The sequence below is a fragment of the Festucalex cinctus genome, chromosome 6 (assembly GCF_051991245.1).
Source record: "Festucalex cinctus isolate MCC-2025b chromosome 6, RoL_Fcin_1.0, whole genome shotgun sequence".
Lineage (NCBI taxonomy): Eukaryota > Metazoa > Chordata > Actinopteri > Syngnathiformes > Syngnathidae > Festucalex > Festucalex cinctus.
This window is the reverse complement of record NC_135416.1, coordinates 6,675,842-6,696,883: the sequence shown is the minus strand read 5'-3', so window position 1 is coordinate 6,696,883 and position 21,042 is coordinate 6,675,842. Positions and strand designations below refer to the sequence as shown.

The window sequence follows — 21,042 nt, the reverse complement described above, 5'->3', positions numbered from 1 at the left end:
ATTACAACTGCAATGCTCTCAAAAACATTGGCGCTGTTGTGCTGTTAAAGGGAAACTTGCAAAACCAGCGGCTGATAGATAGAAAATGGAAGGAAGTTACTACACCGAGAGCAAAAAAGGAGGGAAAAAAACAAGCCACTTTGCTTCCTCCCTTACAGAGAAGAGGGTGGAGACATCTTCTAACCCTGCCACAGTTAGACAGTTGAGACCAGTGCAATATTTCACAAAATGTGGGGGGTGGAGTCCTGTTCTAAATCCACTCCATTGCTTGAGGGCAGCCATCATAGTGTTCACTATTGTGTGCGGCTGAGGGAAGAAGAAAAAGAGAGGAGGGCGCACAAGGGGGGGAAAGAAAACCTGTCCCTTTGTGTGGGAAAGACTCAGCAGGAAAGTGATTTTGTGACTATTTGAGTTTGCCGGCAAAACAAGGATCTTCCCCTTGACCTGTACACACATTTTTTGTCAAGTCGGTGTGCTTCGGTTGCCTTAAACTAGAGTCACCTTCAATTTGGACTCTCCAGCCGGCAAACAGCGACACCCCGGCTTCTCCTGATGATGAGAGCAGACGTCAGACTGGTTTGCATGAATATTGATGTGGAGGATAGTCTGTTTCATAGAAGAACAGAAGGAGGCAAGATGGCTGCCCTTTAGGATTTGTTACAGGGGAGATCCAGACGGTTCGTTGGAATTTATACAGAGTGGAGGGACGTGAAAGAAGGTGAGGATTTGCTGAGGGTTAATGTGTTGCTTATGTTTTTCCCCCCCCTCAACATTGGATGTATTTTTGGAGCTAATGAGAGCAAGGATAGGTACAGCTAACGTCCCCCGCAAAAAAGCAAGCACAAGTATAATAAGGAGGGGATTTTAGATAAAGCTACTCCAACATGGCTGACATTTTTCTTTCTTGTTCTGCCAGCTAAGACCATGAGACACTTTTCTCGTTTGCTTTTTAGCTCTATGTGTTCTTATTTTGAACAAATATTGGAACATTTTGATTCTCAGGCTCCTTTGCTCTTAGTTTCTCCATAAGAATTAACTGCTTTCTGTTGCCTCTCCTTCTCTGCATTCCATTTAATTTTTAAATGTGCGCTTCAGGGTGAGTGTACCTTATTTAGAAGGATCACAGAAGAACAATTTTAAATTAATTCTCAAATAACTGCCACTCTCATCGAATGTTAAATTAAATTCAGTACCACTATCTGTAGCTGTCTTTTGCACATCTGTGCATTTTTTTTTTTTTAGCACTGTTTTGTGTGCAGACTCCGTGTAAGAGAGCAAAAGTCCACTCTGGACATGCCTTGCAGTCGCCTTCTGCACGGCAGTGCAGCTGGACTACCGTGTGTATCCCTGTGAATCAGCTTTCATTGGTTTTGTTGGTGAATGACAAGCAGGCACAAAGGCAAAAGCAGAGGCAAGAGAAAGGAGAATTTTGGTGGCAAGGGTGCAGTGGAAACCAGGAAGGTCAGAAAGCTTTGACTTGAAGGAACACAATCCTAATATGATTTCAAGCCGAGAGGGATCTGTTGCATGATTTATATATCTTGTTTTTCTGAATTCTGAGCAGCACCGTCCATAACTCAAAAATAATAGTTTTGAACGAAAACACGGAGCAGAGATTGTTTTGTTTTTAACCTTTTTATGTAGGTTATTAGCACAAGAGGGCTGAGCTAAGATATAAAAAAACAAAAACAAGTACTGTACTTTCTTAATAGCACCAACAGACCTAACATAAATTGATCACATTATTCTCAGTGATGACAGTGTGACAATGGTTTGCATAAACAAGCACAATTAGTCATGAAAAGTCACAATAACTTGTTAATTCAGTTGTGTGTGGCCTTAACAGCAAATAGCTAATTAGTTGTTATTTTTTTCTGCATTCACTAAGTGCTACTTAATGATTAGCATCTGGTCCATTACAATCTAACGGATCTCTCTCAGGTTTGTGTATTAGACTTGTGTATTCTACTGACCACAGTGGAAATGCTGCCACAATGTGCCTCAGGTAAAAGGCAAACACATACTTGCTTCAACGTAGAGAATTTTGATTGGAGCCTTTGACCTGGTAATTTAACAAACCAGGACTGGTTGTCTAATGTAAATGCTGGCAACAATGCAGCAAGTCAACATGGCTTTCTACAATTTCATGTGTAATACTCACCTATAATGCAGGACTTAGGTGAAGATTTCAAATAGTTACAATTTTTTACATACATTGGAGAATCAAAACTGTGGTTTTCCAGTTGGATGTTGTCCTGCCTAACCATCCCATTTTCTTAAATGTGCTTCACTGGTTATAATAAGAAAATAAAGAATTATCAATGAGCTGTGAGAAAACTTTGGAAATGTATATAGGGTGCACCCCTCTGATGAAGTGGTTGTTTTGATATGAATATGTTATGCTCTTTTGACAACATAGCATCAACACAAGTGCTTCTGCTTGTGAATCCTACTTTTCATTGCGACAATACAAGACTTAAAATAATAATAATAATTCGACATGGTCTATGAGTGTATGATGATTCAAGTTGCCATTTATAATATTGCATTAAAAGACCAGAGTAGAGACCACTTGAAAATATTTTTGTTGTATTTTTTTTTTTTTTTTTGTAGTTATATTGCATCTTCATGAGTATCTGCATTGCTGCTCTTAACTCAGCACCCGAAGAGGCACCGGGAGCCTATGGGGCCGAATGGGGGAAGGGCCGAGTAGATCAATCACATTCACATTGCTCCTCTCATCTATCCACTCCTACAGATAAAGCGGTGCGGTTGGATTGCTCCATCGCCAAGGTTCTAAGTCCCCTTTTTTGTCACTGCCAGGGCAAAAGACAATTTCACCTTAAGGAAAGAATGTCCAGTTGCCATAGCGCGCCAAAACAATGCTGGCCACTTACAATACCCAAGCAGTCACCTCTGACCCTGCTCTGTCCAGCCCACGCATCATATTTCCACCCAGAGGTAGTTGTACAAATAACACAGGAAAACAAGCCCAGTGGTAGGCTAGATGCTTCAGACTGCACTGTTTACTTGCTGGTCCTAGCTTCACTGCCTTCCTGAAATGAAATGGCCATATAGAGAGTGGTGTATTGATTTCTTCAGTATCGATTTTCCTTGTGTGCTATTGGAAGGTTGCTTTGCGATATGGGGAAGCAGAGCACCACCATAACAGAAAGTAATCAGCTCAGGAATTGTGCTGCAGTTTTATGACATTTGCACATTTTAGGACAAATGAACATGACAACAAATATTTATATATAAGTATAATATAAACTATGAAGCAAACGGGATCTTGGTGAATTAACAATAAAAAGAAGTGGAACTGAATCTGTGACTGTAGAGCTACAAACCTTTATAATTGTAACAGCAGATGACTAAGTGGAATAAGGCCCAATTAAGATTATGGAGTACGCTATGAGGTTCTCTTCGAGTGACCAGTCCAGGGTGAGCGATCCAGACCCTGACTAAGTATCGATGTCCACATTTACCCTGAGGGTTGAGACAGCTAGGCTAGTGACGGAAAAACCTCCTCCACATGAGAGCACGCACATGGCGGCTGTGTTTACAAACACTATCGTAGCGTTCGGTAACGTGGCAAGCACGAGGTTACGTAAGCATCCCAAATAAAACACTATCTTTACCCGCATGTATTCAGACTTTCAACGATTCGCGAACACAATTTTCTTGAATGTTTTTATGAGTTATATTATCTGGAGTTTCGTTTAAAAAGTAAAAAGGTACAGTTCCACAACCTGTGTAAAGAAGACAGACAAGGAAAATGTCAGAAAAAGGAAGTTAGGCTATTACAAAAATATGTAGACATGAGGCTTTGGAAGAAGCAACACCCTTGGAACCCAATACAACATTTAAAATTGATAAGGAAAACAGCCATTTCATACACATGATCCCCCCCCCAATTAATTGGCAAATGCTGATATAAAAAAAATAGAACTATTGCATTCCCTATAAAGCTCATTATAAGCAATTATAACTGATGCCCAAAATAATCTACACAATTGCACGTGAAGGCTGTTTGCCTCTTTCCAAAATGTCAAATATAAAGTTTTGCACTGCTAGAAGCTGTCATTGAAAAGGTTAATACCCCCATGCCCCCCTGTTGTCCACATGAAGCAGCGAAAGACAGCTGGGTCAAAATGTCATTCAGAAATATAATCAAACCAAAGTCTTTGAATTACATCACCGACTACTTCTATCAACGTCAAGGAGTTTGAGGCCAATATAAGCTTTCCGAAGTGGAACTAATCCAACAAGGCTTTTGAATTGGACTGCCCAAGGAAAACTACAATTCTTTGCATCCTAAAGTGTGATAATGGGCGCGTTCAAGTTCCAGCTCTGCTTAAGAGTTTAAAGAGATGCAACAAGAACCTGCATATTTCACTGACATAGTTACTATGAAAACTATGCTGGGGCATAAGGACTGTTGATTAATGTGGCTCATTTTAGTTATTTTATGAATACGACTACATTTTGTTCGATGTATTTGTTGAGGCCATTTTAATTGGAAGCACTACTTACCATTTTCAGAAAATAACAGTTTTGCATTTGACAAGTCAGCATGAACATGGAAAAATTAGCAAACAAACAAAAAAAACTAATAGAGTAAGCATTGAGTATACTCAGAAACAGGTTTGTTATGCTGTGTTCTGTGTTTGTTTTCCTTTACAAAATATTTCCATTCCATGTTTACTGTTCAACCCTATTTCCTGTTTATTTTGAAGCTCTCTTAAAACTGGCCATGCAAACAAAAGGAAAATGTTTCACAAAACCCTTATGAGTGTATTTCAGCTCTTCACTTGAACACAAGAAGCAGAATGGAAAACTAGCATTAAAAGATGCAGTTGTTAATCACTTAACTTTTCATTTGAATACAGTACTCTTTTCAACAAAACAGTGCCTACCTTTTTTCCTAATCACTTTTTTTTTCTTCCAATAGCAACTGAAATGTTAATTTTTATATTTTAACAATCATAAATGTAATTTCAGGTTTATAGTAGTAGGGTCAATAAGACTGCACAAACAAGACGTGTACATCACAGCAGCACAGCCTATCCTGTAGTCAGAAGTGTGGGGTAATGTTCAGACCAGATGGTCTTTGGAGCGCTCGTAAGATGGTAACCATGACTACCATGAGGCCTGAAATAAATTAACTTTTCTCCGGCACAGTTCATCAAGTTAGTCAGATATATTGACTGCTGCACAGACAAAGGGGTTGGAGGGCGAGAAGACATGCAGCTTGGAAGGAGACATGCAGCTTTGTGAGGGGTTTGGGGGTATGCTAGAGGGGTTGTACGCAGTCTGAATCAGTCTCCCTGTGATGACGCTTTGAGACCGAGCAAAAGGATTTAGATATATGTTTGCATGCCTTGCACAGAGGGTTTCAGAATCATAGGTCTGCTGTCAAGAAGGGTCCTCTTCCGGTTTCATCTGATTTAACCAGATTGATCAGTGATTATTTGATTGATAGAGTTAGATATAGGCTAAGGTTCAACTGCTGTTAACTATCAGGAGTGACCTCTGGAAATGAGGACTGTTTAAAAAAACAAAAACAAAACACTTTTTTTTTTTTTTTTTTAGCTACGCCAATTCCAGGGAGAGGGTTCGTCATACCGGTATATTGTAGTCTCTTGTTAACAGTTATTTAATGGTGCCTGTTTATTAATACCCATTGTTACAGATTGCTAAAAAAAAATATATATAAAAATTTCTAAAAAAATAAGATCTGTTTTTACTCTTTGAAAACTCTCCTTCAAACTTCAGTCTAACAGAGGAAAAATATAATTCTGCAGTGTTTTTTCTTTTAAAATCCTTACTTTGCTTTACATTTTCTTCAACTGTGAATGAACAGAACTTTCTATTTTTATAAAAGCTTGGGCTGTGACAAGTTCAGCCAGTTCAGCCGGTTAGCGCAGTTCAGCCTCACCCCTTACAGGCAGTAAAACTACTCATGTCAATTCTTCTTTTCAAAAGTTTTAACAAATCAGTAACCTTTAAACCCATGATGGTTCATTCTAGCGAAGTATCGACAGTACTGTAATGCCCTTTCCATTGCCAGAATCACGTGTAAACAGTCTACAAAACCAAAAAGTATGAGATTATTGTATTTATGCAATGAAAACATGTATGAATGATATTGTTAGATGTGGTTTGTGGATGAGACTTCGGTCTGCAAGGAATTCTTTTCCCATATTAAAAAATTCTCTTGGGTCTGCACTCTTTATAGTAGAGTTACATGACTTGACTTAAGACAAAAACAAACTATATGGGGGGGGACAAAACTTGTTTTGTGGAGGTAACGGGTACTGTAGTGCAATATAGATAGTCATTTCAATTACAATTTACTGACTAAAACCTATTTGTGACTGATTAATCATTAGAAAACAGTCAGTGTCTTATAAATAGAACAGATAACTAGTGAAATAACAGTAAACTAGTAAAGGTGGAAAAAACACATGGATGCAATTGCACAAAAAGCTGCAGGCTGACAAAGACAGCAAAAGAGGAATCTCGCCAAGTCGACTACATCTGTTCTGCATTAAACATAAAGAACAGTGATGTTAGTATGGAGGAGGAGGAGGAAGTTCTTGAGGGAACAAAATTACAAACAGAAGTGTTTCTCCAACGCAATGTCATCAATTGTAATTTATTAAATTTATTTGCTGGTTTTAGATGAAAATAAGGAGAGAGTATATGTATGTGTTCAAATAAAATAAAAATAAAAATAAAACATTTGAGCTGCATGAAAAACATGAGCTTTCCAGACCTCCACTAAACTTGACAACTTACTTGCTTACAAACATCTCCAAACACACGTCAGAGGTTATTACCTACTTATTCAAGAAATATTTGTAATGAACAGAGGGGTTACTTTCCACCATGCACACGTGCAAAATTGTCCCCATAGAAAGTGGCCTGGTCTATGTCTTTGAAAGAAAAGGAAAAAAAAAAAAGTTGCAGTAACCAAGCTAAAAATTCTCAACATTCCAACACAACCTCTGCCTGTTTCACAACTATGAAATACTGTACATCAATGCCAAACATACACAAACCTTAAACAAAGGTACTTTTGTTTTTGGGACTAACATGATCATGTTTCATCCATTTTATTAATTTAATGTACAGGGAATACATTTCTTTCTTATCCCCCTCATGTCAGTTTGAAGGATTAAAGAGAAGACACAGGAGCCTTTTGTTACTGAGCATCTGTGGAGGGGTATCATATGTTCATACCAATAGTTATGAGTGACCATGTGAGGTACATTTGGAAGCATTGCAACAGTGTGCCATGTGACATGAATCACAAGTGTGATGGGCTGGACCAAGTACGTAAGTTGGTGAGATGTAGCGCATGAATGAACATCTGTCTTCACATGCATGTCTAGCAGTTGACTAACAGTAGGGGCATATCAGGGCAACTGGCACTTGTGTTTTGTGAATAGGATTGTTTTAACCTTACCCTAGTCCAAACAACTGACTCTTTTTTTCCCACAGTCTATACCACTCCAAGTGTGGTTATTAGTACTACTAGTGGTATGAGGGCTCCCTCTAGTGGTACGCAAAAAATGACCGAAAACAGTTCAGTTGTATTTAACTTTTTTTTTTTTTTTTTTTTTTTTTTGGCATTTAAGTTTGATGGAATGTTTGGTTTTGGATGCCTTAAAATTTTACTCCTGCAAAGATCTTATGTTTTTGCTTATATTTTTACTTTATTCAGGTGCGTTACAAATGTCTGTCATAATATTAAGACTCAATTGTTTCATTTTGAGTTTTCTTTCTCGGTGTAATTTTTTTAAATATTTTTTTTGTAGCATTCTGTATTTTAACTTTATTCGTGTAAAGCTGGGGGTTGTTTTCCCCACAATATTACAACTAACTCTCCTATAATTGTTTTTTTTCTTTCACATATTTTAAGATTAGAGATACATTGTGGAGTTTAATATGTTAATTTTAAAGCTTTTTTTTTTTACATCAGAATAGTTAAATATTGGCTTTGTTAAGGTACTGTGAGGCTTGGCGTGTGAAATTTGGAACAACAGGTCGAGAAAACATACTCTATCATTAATGTTTGTAAGATGAGTAATGTATTTCCAATCATCACAATGGCTCATAGTAAACAATGTTTAAAAAAACATGCAAAATGTTTAGAGGCATATGGGGAAAGGAAAGGCAAAAAGGGGAGTGAGTACAGATAACAGTTTGCATAGTCAGCTGTAATGCCAAGTTGTGCAAATGTTGTCATAGGTTGTGTGGTTTGCAGAGTCCGATATTTAGGGGGTGGATTTAAAACACTCTGTGATGCAAATAATCTGACCTAATTACTCTTGGGGTAGCGAAGGATGAGATTTCACTGGCACAGGAATAAAGATTATAGTCTCTAGCCTACAACCTGACTGGGGGCAAGCTATTGCCTCTTCTAATCAGCTGGCAAAACAAGGAATTTCCTTAAAGGAAGCCTAGCAAATTCTCTTGCGGGTATTTATGGTCTATGCTATAAAAAAAAAAAAAAAAAAAAACAGCAGCAAGGAGGCTTGACAAGCATTTAATTTATTGCGCTACTCTATATTGCCAAGTATTTTCTTAAACAGGAGTGCTCTTTAGCCTTGCTGCCAAGGTCTCAACCTGAATGAGAGGAACTTGAGTTTCTTAGCAGCTGTTGTGAGGGCTGAATGTCACATACAACTGCCATGTCATGGCAAATAGATGGCAACAACTATGGACACTCATATTTCAATGGCCCTCTCTGGGGCAAAAACATAGCATGGGTCCAGAGCAATACATTTTAGTTGGATTGGGAACTATACTTTCTGAGAGCCAGGACTAGACTACATGAGAGTAAGACATTGCATTGAATTGGTAGAGTTCAAGCTTAGCGCAAATGTTTTCAGGCACCAAAGAAACTTACAATATATCGAGCTCAAGAAGCTATGACCGTGGAGGTGACCGTCTAGATTGTACCAACCACTTAAAAGACATGGTCAAATGGGCAAGATGATGGGCTTAAAACAAGAGGAAGCTGGGATGAATGACAAATAGTAGTGTAGAGCAGCCTGATGTGCAATTACACGACACTGACTTCTGGAGACAAACCGCATCATACAAGCCAAGTTGAGTCATATGAAACATAAAAATCTGTATACATGTTCCTTGTGGAAAAACAGGTGGAAAAACAGATGCTGCTAAAGAGAAAGGCAAAACGTATAACATAAAAAGACAGAAAGGAAAATCAATTTTTTTTTAAATGTCTTATAGATTCCAATAGTCACTCTGAATCCATAGTAACAATATGCAAGAGCTTTTTGTTTAATGCTCTACTTTTAATACAAAATAATAATCTCCAACTCTCATGGATATTCAAAATCAGGAGAATGCATCCAGCACTCAGTCCAATATAATGTTTTAAAGTAATTACAGTCAATTTGGGACATTCGGTGTGCCTTGCCATTGCATGTGATTGTATGCATGTGTGCAAACAGGCCTACGTTCAGCTGGGATCTCTGGCTTTGTCCTAGGTTCACAAAGATTATTTTTTGTTATTGTAGAGTGGGTGTACCCAACTGTGACAAGCTGCTTGGCTCCGCTTGGTTGCTTGTAAAACCCGGAGAGTCCCAAAGGAATGGAGGCACAGAGTTAACATCCTGACTTAGTTGTTGATTTACAGAGCAGCAGACAAAACAAAGGGACAGTCACACAGGGTTAGGAAGGAATAGTCATTCAGTTTCCTAATGGTAACATTTAAGGAATGTCTTTAGTAAGCACAACAACAATAATAATACTAATATTATTTATTTTTTATTTATTATATATATATATATATATATATATATATATATATATATATATATATATATATATATATATATATATATATATATATATATATATATATATATACCCCTTTTCTTTTTTTTTATAATTACACTTCAAGACGAAAATGCTTTCAGTTAATTCCATATATTTTCTCTCTTGCCACTTGCAGCAAGATCTCACTAAATTAGCTACCAGTTCTATAAGTACATCAGTGGTGTATGCCATGTTGTACACTGCCAGTCATAAAAAGTTACATTGCCTCTAACACATAAGTAAAGGCACACATTTATTTTTTTTCCCTAAGCAACTGACCTAAACTGTTTTGGGTATGCTGGTACTACATTGCTATCCTGCAAACAGCCAGCTTCGTGTTTTGTTTCTGTCAGCAAGAGATCATTCAAGACACTTGCTTGACTCGTTAGTGAAAGATGAAGTACCTTAATTAAGGGACACCGTAGGAGTGCAGTATCGCGAGTGTCAAAGATAATGAAGCAATTGTACTGGCTCACAGAGCAGAGCTTAACAGTTTCCCATGTTGGCATTTTCGACCAGATTGTCAAAATTACGACAAAAATGATATTGCTTGTCTTATCTTAAACATTCCAACCATTCTCATTGGGGTTAAATTGCCCCATAGTTATAAATAAAGTTTTCTGAATCTAAAAAAGAGGGAGGACAAGTTGTTGATGTTTAAGTCAAGGGGTTACCCTGTGTAGTTTTTGTGTATCCCTGATCTAGACAATGCTCATAGTGAGCAGGCATCTCTCTACTACAAACATTATCAACCTCCATCCATCATGCAAAATGGCTTCAGGTGTAATTGATATGTCCGATAATGGAGCTCATAATCATAATGAATGAAACTTATCTAAATTTTCAAGTATTTTTTTTTTACTCTCCCTTCACAAAATTGAGTGTGTTAAAACTTGTATCTGTGCTTATAAATGATAAACTGGGGGTATTTTACCAACATGTTAGTTCAAATCATCAGCAAAATAAGCTACTTTGCTCCCATTGATGAGCTGTATGTAATTCCCATATTCAAGATTTTTTTAAATGCTCTCAAAAGACTGTCTAATGCTTCTCAGGTGCACACTCTGTTCTGTCAAGCTGTATGAAAGTTGTCAAATGAATGAACCTGAAGTAATATAGGAAGCGCAATATATATGGTGTATAAGTAATGGCTTATAACCGGCTTTACTTACAAATCATGTGAAACCTTTGGCAAGGATTGCAAAGTTTAAAGTGTGAACCTCCTTTAACCCTGTGTATTAATTGTATTTTTCATATATCACTTTGAACACATCAAAATTATCAGACATTAGCGAGAAATTTAAGTTAACTCTTTGGTGGGGCATTAGTCAAACGTTTAAAAGAAAGTGTCAACCATACACAGTGGTCTCAAAAGGTCGGCTCTTTTGCCGACCATCTGGGGACATGATCATGTTTGATCAGCTTGACCATTTTAAAATAATTTTGATATTGTAATTCATTAAACTGAGAAGCCTGCTGAGTAAGGAAACCGAACTGAGTAAAGAAAAATTATGTCCAAGTTGCTAAATGTATATTGTCAACTTTGTTTTGTAGAACGCAGAGAGGGCAGCCTGTGAATGGACTCTAAGCAGGCCAGATGGAAACAGACCAGACCAGACATGAGACGGAAGAAAGTTTGACATTAAAGAAAATTGTCACATCACGGAACATCTCTAACAAACTCCAGAATGGAGGGACCTTTTCAGATGGAGATCATCTTCAAATTACTAGTGACAGAAACTGGAACAATTACAAGCCAAGCACAGAAGCCAGCTCCATGAAGAGGCAAAACGAAACCTTCAATGACCCTGGATCAGTACAAGGGCTGTTGAATCAGGGATCCTTTATGATGAATGGAGAATTAATAAATGGAAATTTCAATCATGTACTTGGTGAACAGTCATACCTGGCCAGCCAACCGAAGAAATTTAAAGCAGATTCAGAGATTTCTGAATTGACAAAAAATGCAGAATTTGAATGCAATGATCAGACAGCGATACAATTAGGAAACAGTAATTGTACAATTCCTAATGGAGATCATTATGCTCTGCCAAGAAATAAACAAGTTGCAATTAATGGTGCTGTACTCACGACCTCTACAATAGAAGGTACACCAGGTGATCTATTAGAGAAAACTTTGTCTCAATATTATCCTGAGCAAGTGTCAATTGCACCACAGAGGTCTAGGACACAAGATGCTATGAATGGTTCTCTAACTAATAAACTGCCCGGTGAAGATCTTATGCCATCCACTTTAACTTCAGATTTCCCCAGTTCTTCTCAGATGCTCAAGTTACAAGGACAACCTGAGGCATCTAATACTGCTGAGGGAGTTAATTTTAACTCTGTAAACTATATAGTGAATGGTTACGCGAACAATGATGAAACAGATTACCAGCAGAAAAAACAACAGCTGCCACCATCTTGCTCTGGCCACGAAAGATCTCTTGAGCAGCTACCTGGAATGGTCCAATCATCAAATACTGCCAAATCATTGCAACAACATAAGAATGGCCTACGGTGCTATCCCACAATAACAAATTCTCAACAAACGTATGAAAATGGCAACCAGAATTTTGATCACAACAATTTTAAGGAGCTGAATACTCTACAGAAAACTGAGGCTGTGTTGATGAAATATGGATTATCACTCAATACTGGAATGCAGAATATGGTGCACGGGAAACCAGGGTCTGGTCTTGCTCAGCAGTTTGAGATTCAACCCAGGAATTTTCAACAGAATGTTGCAAACATGCATGGAGCTGACAGGATGAGCACTAATGGACTCGATCCACAGCAGCAAATTCAGTCGTCTGGATTAGAAAACAGTCTAGATAACAAAACGCAGCAGACAGGTAACTTGTGTTCAATTCTCCATCAAGGTAGCTGGATGGAGCAGAACCCTTCCAAGCAACACACAAGTGCTCTGTCATCCCAGGCAGAGCAGGAAAAAGCCAAGGTTCTGTCAGACCAACAGAGACGTAGCTTCCAGGTTCATGGTCAGATTTTAGAGACAAGCCCTGTACAAAGATTTGAGTCACCTGGAATGTTTAAAGAAAACATTTGTGGGTCTAACAGCACACAGGAACAACAAAATAGTCTCTTAGCCCAACCACACTGCGCTTCAGCCCCTAGTATCAATGATTCAGAGTGGCAGCAACCAAGTTCTAACACAAATTTAATGCAGCATCCTCTACCCCAGACAAAGCACGATCAACAGACCGGGGGACATCATCACACCCCCATGCAGTCAGAGCACTTACGTGACAACCCTGAACTCCAGGATGCATTGTCGCCTGAATTTTTCACATCACAGCAACAGCAGCACTGTAATATTCCACGGCCACTGTCCCACCCGCCGCAATTTGAAGAACAACAACTTAAGTCTCCCATTTACAGACCTCACAGTCAGCCTCAGCCAAGTCAAGTTCAACTTAACCAGCAACACAGAAATAACACTGCACAGCCAAACAGTCACTTCTGCTACAAAAACACAACCAACATTCATATCCAACGTCAAAGACCGTTTTCTCCAATTTCTGGCAGCTGTGATTCCAGGCACTTTCAACTGCAGCGACCTAATAACTGCCACCCACCTAGCAATAAGGACATCTCGGAGAATTCAACACAGTCACAACCTTATTTGCCACAAGGTGAAACAAACCAACAGATATCAACGCATATGTATCTTAAGACTGAACACCAGCCGAAGGCATGTTCTCAGTTCCAAAGGGGATCTCACCTGGGATCGTCACTTCCCCACGGAGACTTCCAGAAGCATGAAGCTCTACGTATGCATCTGTTACAAAGGCAGGAGAGACAGGGCACTCCTCATTCTACACAAAACACTAGTGATAGCAAATATGGCCTTACAAACATAAACATTGAAAATGGACCCAGATTTAATTTTCCTAGCTCAAAGCAGCAAATGGGTGGAATCCAAATCAAGCAGGAGATTCAACACACTGTGTGTGAGAATACTAAGCAGAACAATATTCTGGCTTCCATGGAACAAAGTCTAAAGCAATACCAACTATCTCCTGTATTTGAGAAGAAATCCTTCGTCATTAATTCAAATAAAGTCAAGGTGGAATCTTCTGGGTCTGTCACAGTCATGTCAACCAATACTGACATGTGTAAAGTGGAAGCATATGGAGCTGCCATGTCCATGACAACTTTAAAAAGAACACCTGACTCCACACCCAAGAAAGAACAACTCCTACAGAGATTTATGGATTCCCCAATGAAGCTATTAGATACTCCAATAAAAAGTCTACTTGACACACCTATCAAAACACAATATGACATTGCATCCTGCCATTGTGTTGGTGAGTCACCTGTTGTTGATTTACATTACTGATAACGTGATGTATTACTACAGAACTGTCCCTTCATTTAGAACAAGTTAGTGAGAAGGATGAGGGCCCATACTATACTCATCTGGGATCAGCGCCGACGGTTGCTGGTATACGGGAGGAGATGGAGAGGAGGTAAACAATTTAACAGCGGACTGTGCTGTTTAATTACAATTTACTATTTGATTGTAAGCACCTTAATATCTTTTATTCCAAGGTCTGGTTTAAACGGTCAAGCCATCAGGATAGAGAAAGTAGTGTATACTGGCAAAGAAGGAAAAAGCACACAGGGGTGCCCGATTGCAAAATGGGTAAAGCACTATTTTTTATTTGTTACTCAATGCAATTCTTAAGAAGAAAATGGAACACCTTCAAATATGTTCAATAAACAAATTCTTATGCTTATCATGATTCAGGTGATCCGTCGAGCCAGTGTTGAAGAAAAGCTACTGGTGTTGGTTCGAGAACGCACTGGACACAAATGTGAGACAGCCTGCATAATCGTGGCAATCCTGGTCTGGGAGGGCATCCAACCCAGCCTAGCTGACAAACTCTACCTCGAGCTAAGTGAAACTCTAACAAAGCATGGAGCCCTCACCCAAAGACGATGTGCTCTCAACGAAGAGTGAGTGACATCAAAGCTGAAAGAAAAAAAAATACATACTGTACAGGGTGCCCCAAAAATCCCTGTACACAAGAGTTTTTATATTTAATTTCTGGTATCATTCAGAAAGACGTGAGACCATTGGCAATTGAAAGCTAAGGCTTTACCGTTTTGTAAGCAAATCACCTATGGTCTGCCTGTAGACAATGACGCATTACTGTAGAATTGCCGGCAATCAGTTTTTCTGTCCCTGACCGCTGTTCAGCGCCAGTTTGCTTTACTGCCCTCACACTGTTCCAAAGCATAATACAATTACGCTATCCATGGCAAGTTGCTCATAATAGCAGTTCCAGTGCAACTCTCCGGATATTTTTTCCCTGGAATTGTGGAGACACCTACTGTAGCAGTTTGTTTTTAATCCTTGGTGGTAGTAACAGGCCTTCCGCTGCATGGTTTATCATAAACAGATTTTGTTACAAGAAACTTGTCATAGATAGTTTACATTGTATTACACTTAGGAGCAGTGTGGCGGCCATAAATCTTCTCAAACAAGCGCTAAACTGCAGTAGGGGACAAAAAAACTTCTTAGCAATTTTGCAACACATCACTGCACCAATGTTAATTGGCGAGCCATGCTTACAAAGACTGCAAAGCCTAAACTGTCCAATGGCTTCATGTCTGTTGGAATGAAAGATTAAACAAAATGGAAAAAAAAAAATGAAGTGACTTTGGGGACACCCTGTATTTTCAAATATGTAGTCATATTATTGTGTGCTTGCATTTTAAAACATCTAGAAAAAAGCAGATGATATCCAACCTGCTTATGATTTTGCCTGCCTGAATTAATCGAAATGAGACTCAAATCCTCATTATTTCCTTTCAGGAGAACGTGTGCATGTCAGGGATTAAACCCAGATGCATGTGGAGCATCATTCTCCTTTGGATGCTCATGGAGCATGTACTACAATGGCTGCAAATTTGCCAGAAGTAAAATTCCAAGAAAATTTAAACTACAAGGAGATGATGTCAGAGAGGTATTCTCCACTGATATGTGTTCTTATCACTGAAGTTACAGTATTTTAAATGTATATTTCATTCAATAATGTGAATTTCACAATGGCAATATGTGTCTTTTAGGAAGAGAGACTAGAGCAAAACTTTCAACATCTGGCCACCTTACTGGGCCCTTTGTATAAAAATATGGCACCTGAAGCTTATGGAAACCAGGTGAGGACATTGCACCATTTCTAGCCTTTTTAAATAAATATCACAACAGCAAACCATCTTTGCACTCCAGTTGACACCAATACATTTTGGATAACTGTGGTTGGCATAATTGCACATACACTGTATAATTAAAGACAATGGTTTCCGAAAAGCCAATGTGAGCAAAATTTGTGTGTTAATGGCAACAGGTGGAACACGAACACAGAGCACCTGATTGTCGTCTGGGGTTTAAAGAGGGGCGCCCCTTCTCTGGGGTTACTGCTTGTCTGGACTTCTGTGCCCATGCTCATAGAGACCTCCACAATATGCAAGGGGGTAGCACTGTGGTAAGTTAAACATGGTTTTCTAGGTTTACTGTATTTGACGCAGGAAAACGAAACATTAAAATATCTTAAAACATAAATATGCTAAATATAATATGACACTCTTAATGAAATACTTAACTTACTGTGTTTTCGCAGGTATGCACCTTAACAAGGGAAGACAATAGAGAGATTGGAAAGATACCAGAGGATGAGCAGCTCCACGTCCTACCACTGTATAAAGTTGCAAACACGGATGAATATGGCAGCGAGGAGGGTCAGCAGGAAAAAATCAAATCGGGTGCTATTCAAGCCCTCAGTGCCTTCCGTCGCCAGGTGCGCATGCTTGCCGAGCCCGCCAAGTCATGTCGCCAAAAGAAGCTGGATGCTAAGAAAGCTGCTGCTGTCAAGAACACCATGTTTGACAACTCTCATGATAAGGCAGAGAAAGTTACCCCGTCTAAGACAAAAACTGGGACTTGTGAAAACATCGTTCTAAGCACAACTGTGCAAGGTAAAACTTTCACTTGAACTTTCATTGGCTATCCCTGTTACATAAAATTAACTTGTATCTATTTGTGGCTTTGTCTTTGTATCTGCTCATGCTTGGGGTTTATTCCAGGTGCTATAGGAGCCTCTCAACATCCAGATCAACCAAGGGAATCCATTGGAGCCCATTCTCTGCAACTGCAGCATCAACCGCACGAAAACATTCTTACCTCTTATCCCGGTGCAACAAATGCTGCCAAATATCCTGGGTTTCCTGGCCACCCAGGATCATTTCCAAGCACTTCAAAGCCAGGGAGCATGTTTCCTCATCAACCCTCATCACCAGCAAGCCCTTACCCATCCACGGTCCACACACCCAACTCGTTCATTGATGGATCTAAACATTCATACCCTGTTTATCAATGTAATGGAGGCATGCCACTTAATAACTACCATCCATACTATGCTTCAAACCAAAAACAACTGGACATGTATCAACAACGGCAAGCATTGTACTCTGAGCAGCAGTATGCAGCACATCAGCGTTATGAGCTCAATTATCCACCAAATTATCTTGATCATGGTTTACAAGTCAATGACTATAATACATGCAGCATGAGGCCAGTTCACCCCATCAGAGCTTTCAGTCCCTGTAGTCCTAATGGAGTCGCAGACCCTCATTTTATGGACCCCCTTTCAAGAACACCCTCTGCCCACAGAGTTCAAGATTATACAGCTGTTGGGAGTAATGGCAATCACTTTGGAAGATCCCCAAATACATACTTTGGGAGTCCTCAAATGTTCCCCTCAGGCCAACAACCATTCCATATGCAAATTAAGCAAGAAATGGGTATTGCTAACCCAAAGATGCTTGGTGCTCAGTTAAGTGGCGGGTGTTTAAACCTAGAAACACAGACAGGATTTGGTCTGTTCAATGGTAGCCCCATGGTGACTGGTATTAAACAAGAGCCTGGAGCCCCACAGAGACCCCCAACCCCACAAAAGCCAGAAATATGGTCAGACAATGAGCACAACTTCTTAGACCCTGACATCGGTGGAGTGGCAGTAGCACCGAGCCATGGCTCAGTACTCATTGAATGTGCTAAACGGGAGCTCCATGCCACAACACCTCTTAAAAATCCGGACCGTCATCACCCAACACGCATATCCTTGGTCTTCTACCAGCACAAAAATTTGAATGAGGCCAAGCATGGTCTGGCCATGTGGGAGGCAAAGATGGCAGAAAAGGCTCGAGAAAAGGAAGAAGATGCAGAGAGGAATGGTGGAGAGGGGACGCCAAGCAAGAGCAACAAGAAGGGGACAAAACGTGAACATCCAGAGCCGTCAGAATCTCTTGGGGAGCCTCCTTATAAGCGTTTCATAAAGGCACTCTTTGAGGGTTCCTCATCGTGCACAACCAACACCTACATCAGTACAACTCCGTATGCCTTCACTAAGGTCACAGGACCTTATAGTCACTTTGCTTAAATTACCCTTATTAAAAAAAAATGAAGGTGCTTTATTTATGCTATGACCAACTGCAGCACTGGCCTCATACAAACACTCCTAACCTGTTCAGGTGTTTTACATTTTTAACAACTGAGCTTTACTTGTTGACCCTGCTATGGATGTATTTATTTTTGTTTTGCATCTTTTGCAACATACACACTGTTAAAAAAATCTGGTGCTCAAAATTGTACACACAGACATTTTTTTTTTCTTTTCTTTTTTACTGGAAACAAAGCTTAATCTTTGGTGGCTTTATTTTACATTTTGAACACTTCAACATGGCATTGAATGCCAAATTTAAAAATGACAACTTCAAGGTGCTAATTATATTTTAAATGTCTTGACACCATAATTGATATTACAGATGAAATAATTTAACAGGAAATAATGGGAAATATTTGAAATCATTTGCATCAAAATGAGTTGATGCGTGTATTTGTGTCTTGAGCACTTCTTGATTATAAAAGCGCTAAAATTTAGATGTAACAAAACTAATTTCCCAGCATCCGCAAAGTAAAACAATATTTTTTTAGAATTCTTGCAAAAAAAAAAAAAGTTCTTCAGGACACTATTGTGTTGGTGCTTCTTTCGCTACTTATATTCTATACATTGAGCCATTCAAATGGTGCATTTTTAACATTTGAGGAAAAACAAGGCTATTTGTTATCCAAGGTTTTCCAGTTTAACTGTCAGCAAAAATGTTCCTTTCGGCAGGTTCATTGAACCAGCTTGAATTGTGAAAATTAAGTGTATTTTTATGTCTGTGGTGCTTAGTTGATGTGCTTTTTATACACTGAGGAGCATGAGACAGGGTAAGCTTGGTGTCACTTTCAGAGGGCAGCTGGCTTGCTGTGGGTTTGTTCATTGTTTATTGTAATCTAATTGTAAGATAAACAGGTGAGATGTGTACAGTAACTTAAATTCCCTTTTTGGAATTACTGTTATAAATTGTGTTTGTTGTAAAGAATCCGCAAAGCCTAATTCATTGTTTATCTTTGTGTTCAAATGGATCTTGTTTCATCGGGTGCTATTGAACATGTTAAAACATACAATGTGAGACTCTTTAAGCCGTGAGAAGAAGGCTGTTAAATAATGTACAGTACCAACCAGTCATATACCTCAAAACCAGTTTGGCAATAGGAAAAAAAAAAAAAAAAAAAAAAAAAAAATCGTATATTTCTTTGTTTAAATATTTTTGGTTACAGTTTAACTGCATGCCACCTAAAAGGCGGAAAAGTTAATTTCTTACTTTCTTACCTACCTGATAGAATTTTTTAATTTTTAATGTTACTGTAAAATCAGGGACATTTAAAAAGAAAATGTACATTATCGTCTGCTTTTATTTTGTCTCTTTTCCTAATTCAGGGACGTGCCATTGCATTTTGTCTCCCGGTTCAACTTTTCTAAAACCCGTCACACATAATTTTAGAGTTAAAAAATAATTAAAAATACATTTTTTTTTAAACTTTTTTTTTAATGTAGTAGGATGGTGTTTTTTTTTTTTTTTTCCTCAAATGAACACAACGTATATGCACTGATGTGACTAAAGGGAAAGTATGATATTGAATAAATTAAAGGCAATTTGCTTTCGCTACGAGGCAAGATCAAGGCAGTGGGTATTGTCTTTCTGCCTGTGTATAGTTCAATTTATTTATAACCACTAAGCAATTGTATAATTTTTCCTTTATTTTTTTTGTTTTGTTTTTTAATTAATGTGATATATAATGGAATGACTGTAACATTATAGTACCAATTTACCCACTCATAACAAGTTTAATTTTCTGAAAGCACTTCAAAAAAAATTTTCAGGAAAAAAAAATGTATATGTAATAAAGTACAATATGTTTTATTTAAACAGGGTGTAAATGAGTTTGTCACATTGTACAGTGAATATCAATCAGCAAAATCAATAAATTTTTCGGAACTTGACGTGGACATTGGTTCTCGTCAAGACAAACTGGCCCAGAAATGATCAAATCAAAAAAAAAAAAAAAAAAAAAAAAAAGTACTGTATATATAGTATATATAGTATATATAGTACTGTATACATTTTCCAGGAAATCTTTGTAAATAGTACACTCACTGTCAACATGTTTACTGTAAGCTCAATGAACATTGGAATTTATATTTTTGCTTTTGTAAAATCCACAGTGCTTATGTGTTCATTGTACAGAGCCCAGCAACAGTAGCAGGTTGTGGTGAGGAGATTCAAGAGATGTAGTAGAGTAAAAGAAAAAATTTAATTAAAAAAAAGCAGAGGCATACTTGAAGCGATGAGTCAGCATTACTTGAATGACTTTCTGGGTATAACAAGAGTACTGCATGTACTTGGCTCAATCAACTGGTAGTTCATACTTTTTATTTTTTTTGCAGGCATACACTAAAAGTCCTTTTTCCCCCTGTTTTATTTCTCAAGGCTTCCCTTGTTCTCCTGAAGCTTGGTATGTTCCAAAAATTGGATTAAGGAAAGGTATTAAACTAAGTATTGTAATGTACTGAATGCAGTTTATTTTAAAGCTGTTATTATATCATTGCTGATATTGCCAAGGTGTGGGTGCTTTTTTTTTCCTCCAATAAATTTATATTTATTTAAAGATATTTGACTTGTATAAAAATACATCAGTTTTATCATTATAAATACATCCCCAGTTTCAAATGTTTGTTTGTATGCTCCATTAATGGTCTAAAAGGCAAACAT

At 38.3% G+C, this 21,042-nt stretch overlaps 1 protein-coding gene across 1 annotated transcript; it reads left to right on the top strand.

Moving 5' to 3' along the window:
• Window positions 1-293: 293 nt before the first annotated feature.
• tet2 (tet methylcytosine dioxygenase 2) lies at window positions 294-20,942 on the top strand. The gene is made up of 10 exons (XM_077523236.1): window positions 294-718; window positions 11,413-14,186; window positions 14,258-14,348; window positions 14,431-14,524; window positions 14,630-14,838; window positions 15,701-15,851; window positions 15,955-16,044; window positions 16,233-16,370; window positions 16,506-16,860; window positions 16,969-20,942. Exons 2-10 carry the CDS (start codon window positions 11,456-11,458, stop codon window positions 18,321-18,323), a joined length of 5,214 nt encoding a protein of 1,737 aa, XP_077379362.1. The 5' UTR covers window positions 294-718; window positions 11,413-11,455; the 3' UTR covers window positions 18,324-20,942.
• Window positions 20,943-21,042: the final 100 nt, after the last annotated feature.